The following is a 2,929-nucleotide window of genomic DNA, read 5'->3' on the forward strand; positions in this document are numbered from 1 at the left end:
TCCGCAGCTCACATGGGCGGGGGGGGGGGGGGGGGGGGGGGGGGGGGGGGGGGGCATCTGGTCTGTGACTGACTGAGTAACCGCAAATTGGCTCTAATTTCAGCTGCAGAAGAGGAACAGATTTGAGGTTAGATGTTTTGTTTTTAGCTGTAGGTGCTGACTCTGAGTTTTAAAAATGAATTCAGCCCTCTTGGTAAAAGCTTAGCTATAATATATTTTTCCAATACAGTTTCCCCCACAAAATTGGTTAGCAGATGGATCATCTCTGACATAATGGCTCCTTAAATGCATAAATGGCTTTTCCTGTATTAGATAGAACCTCTGCTCTTAATGTTGGAACATGATGAGGGTGTCTGCTCATGTGTCTTTAGGGGGGACCAGGAGGATCAGGAACTGGCTTTGGGAATTTTGAGGAAATTGGACCTTTGGACAGGAACCTAGAGCCCAGAAAAACAAGCTGGGTAAGATTTTTGCGTTTTAAGGTTACTGCTGAAAAATTGTATAACCAAGAAGGTGGGATTTTTAATTTGCACAGACTATCATGGTCTAACAGTGTCCCAAATAAAGTCTGTTGAAATGCAGGTTAATGTGCAGACTTGTGTGTTTGCTCTTTCAGGTCCAGGCAGCCAGCGTGTTATTCGTGGACAACCCTGTGGGCACTGGCTTCAGCTACACTGACAGCCCAAAGGGCTATGCTACCGATGTGGCCACGGTGGCCTCAGATATGCTGGTGCTGCTCAAACAGTTCTTTACAGAGAGGGCTGAGTTCCAGGTATGCCAGCTGGATGTTTCACAACAGCCCAGTTTGCTTCACTGATGCATGATATTATGTTACTCTACGGAGAAACAAGAGTCCCAAAAAGACACATTGGGTCTGGTTTCTGTTCATTGGGTTCACAGGCATCCCAGGAAGGAGAACAATTAAATGACAACACAAACTGAACAAAAGTAGCAAGTTAGACAATTGTTCATATTTAAGGGACTAAACAACAAACCTGTTTGAACCAAAGTGAATACTGTGTAAAGTTTACAGCACCTGGGGAAATGTACATGTCTGTTGCAGGGCTGGAACAATAGCTACCTATGCTCAGCCAGCTATTATAATGTACAAAAAGGATAAAACAAATGTTCTCTTATAAAGACTGTCTTCTAGATGTCCATATTATAGGCTTAAGTGTTTTTTATTCCTTGACGTAATTTAAATATTCAACAGTGACTCGGTTGTTTGGAGAGCACACAACTAAAGTAACCAAGTGTGCCCATAACGGTGTCCTTTTTTTTTAAAAGGTGTTGTGATTCAAAAACAATGGCTTGGGAAGAAATTCAAACTTTCATCAATGTAATGTTGTTGCAGGGTGGATGTGTGGGGGTTTCAATAGAGAATACAGTGTCTTTTGCATAAACGAGTTCTTGGTGAACACATTATAACGCGCCGTAGGCCAGCTTAACACAGCTTCAGTCTTTCATCAAAGAGGCTGGATACAAATCAGTAGTTGCTGTTGGACAAAGATCTAAATGCCTTCCAAGATTAACAATTAACTTTCATGCCATGTTTTCTAATGGAAAATCTTTCTTTCCCTAAAAAGATGCGCAAACTACACAACTGCAATTTCTTAGTGTTCTGTACATGCCAGTGTTGCATTAAAACTGTTTTGTCTGCAGAGCATCCCCTTCTACATCTTCTCTGAGTCCTATGGAGGGAAGATGGCAGCTGCCATCTCCTTGGAACTTACTAAGGTGAGTTAACGGCTTTTCAAGTCTGACAGCAGATTGTTACTTCCCTTTACAACATCCCCCTTCACTGACGTAGGAAAGTCCCTGTCTGTCTGGACTGTCATATGGTGATTGTGTGAGTAACCAAAAAAACCCATGAAAGAACAGTTTAATGGCTTGCAAGTATTTCTGGAGTAGTGGTGTGTGTGTGTGTGTGTGTGTGTGTGTGTGTGTGTGAGTAATATCAGTCTCTTAAAATAAAATGGATTTATTTCCTCTGGTATGACAGTGGACAGAATCTGGACTGTAAATACAGTATGGACGTAAAGTTCCAGAAGCCTGCCTTTTATTACTTGTAACAGTAACTACACAGGGGCCTCAAGGATGTTCATGGTTCCTATTGAAATTGGAGAATATAGACCTGACGCTATCTCTTTATTTTAACAACCTTCTGATTCTTTCCATCTCAAATCAGAAACTGTTTAGAGGTCAACACCATGTGATATAACTCCAAATGTGTTTAACTTGTCTCTTGTCTGTCCAGGCTGTTGCACAAGGGACAGTGAAATGTAATTTTGCTGGTGTGGCACTTGGGGACTCGTGGATTTCCCCACTGGGTCAGTGCTCACACCTACACTGCTACCTTCTTAGACATTTCTTCTCAAACACAACCCCACTGGAACGCTGCACATCTACGTTTTAGAACAGCAAATTCCACTTATGGAATTGTGTATTACACAATGGTAAGGCCTTCAAACTTAGATTTGTAGAAGTGTCTACAAAACATCAGCAGAAGCCAGATTTACTGTAGCTCTCCATGGTCCTCAGCTGAAACCTTTTCTATTAAACCACTTACTTTTATGCAAGTGTAGTTGGTGGAAATTGGTGACACAATGTGCAGTCTGTTCCACCATAGTTGAATATGGAGTAGATGCTACATACACTACAATTTGACTTCAGATTTCTGTCAGTAAAAATGTACTGTGACGATTAAAAAGTCAAATTAATAAAATCTTCCATGGAGAAGAAAAACTCTGGAGTTGTAGAAAGGATAAACTCGTACATGAAACTCAGGAAAGAAATTGCACAAATTTCCCAGGCAACGTTAACAATATTAATGTTATAGACTACGTTGTATAAGTTGTGACATTTCCTCTAGCATAGGAAAATGAAATTGCCAAATATCTGATGGGGAAATTGTCTCTCTCTTCCCCCC

At 41.2% G+C, this 2,929-nt stretch overlaps 1 protein-coding gene across 1 annotated transcript in view; it reads left to right on the forward strand.

Moving 5' to 3' along the window:
• Positions 1 to 2,929, forward strand: part of scpep1 (serine carboxypeptidase 1) — a 6,616-nt gene that overhangs the window by 1,075 nt on the left and 2,612 nt on the right. The window contains exons 3-6 of the mRNA XM_046074910.1: positions 372 to 461; positions 617 to 772; positions 1,663 to 1,737; positions 2,258 to 2,330. Of these exons, the coding sequence (XP_045930866.1) occupies positions 372 to 461; positions 617 to 772; positions 1,663 to 1,737; positions 2,258 to 2,330 (394 nt within the window). The remainder of the gene's footprint in view (positions 1 to 371; positions 462 to 616; positions 773 to 1,662; positions 1,738 to 2,257; positions 2,331 to 2,929) is intronic.

This window comes from Micropterus dolomieu, linkage group LG02 (assembly GCF_021292245.1).
Source record: "Micropterus dolomieu isolate WLL.071019.BEF.003 ecotype Adirondacks linkage group LG02, ASM2129224v1, whole genome shotgun sequence".
NCBI lineage: Eukaryota > Metazoa > Chordata > Actinopteri > Centrarchiformes > Centrarchidae > Micropterus > Micropterus dolomieu.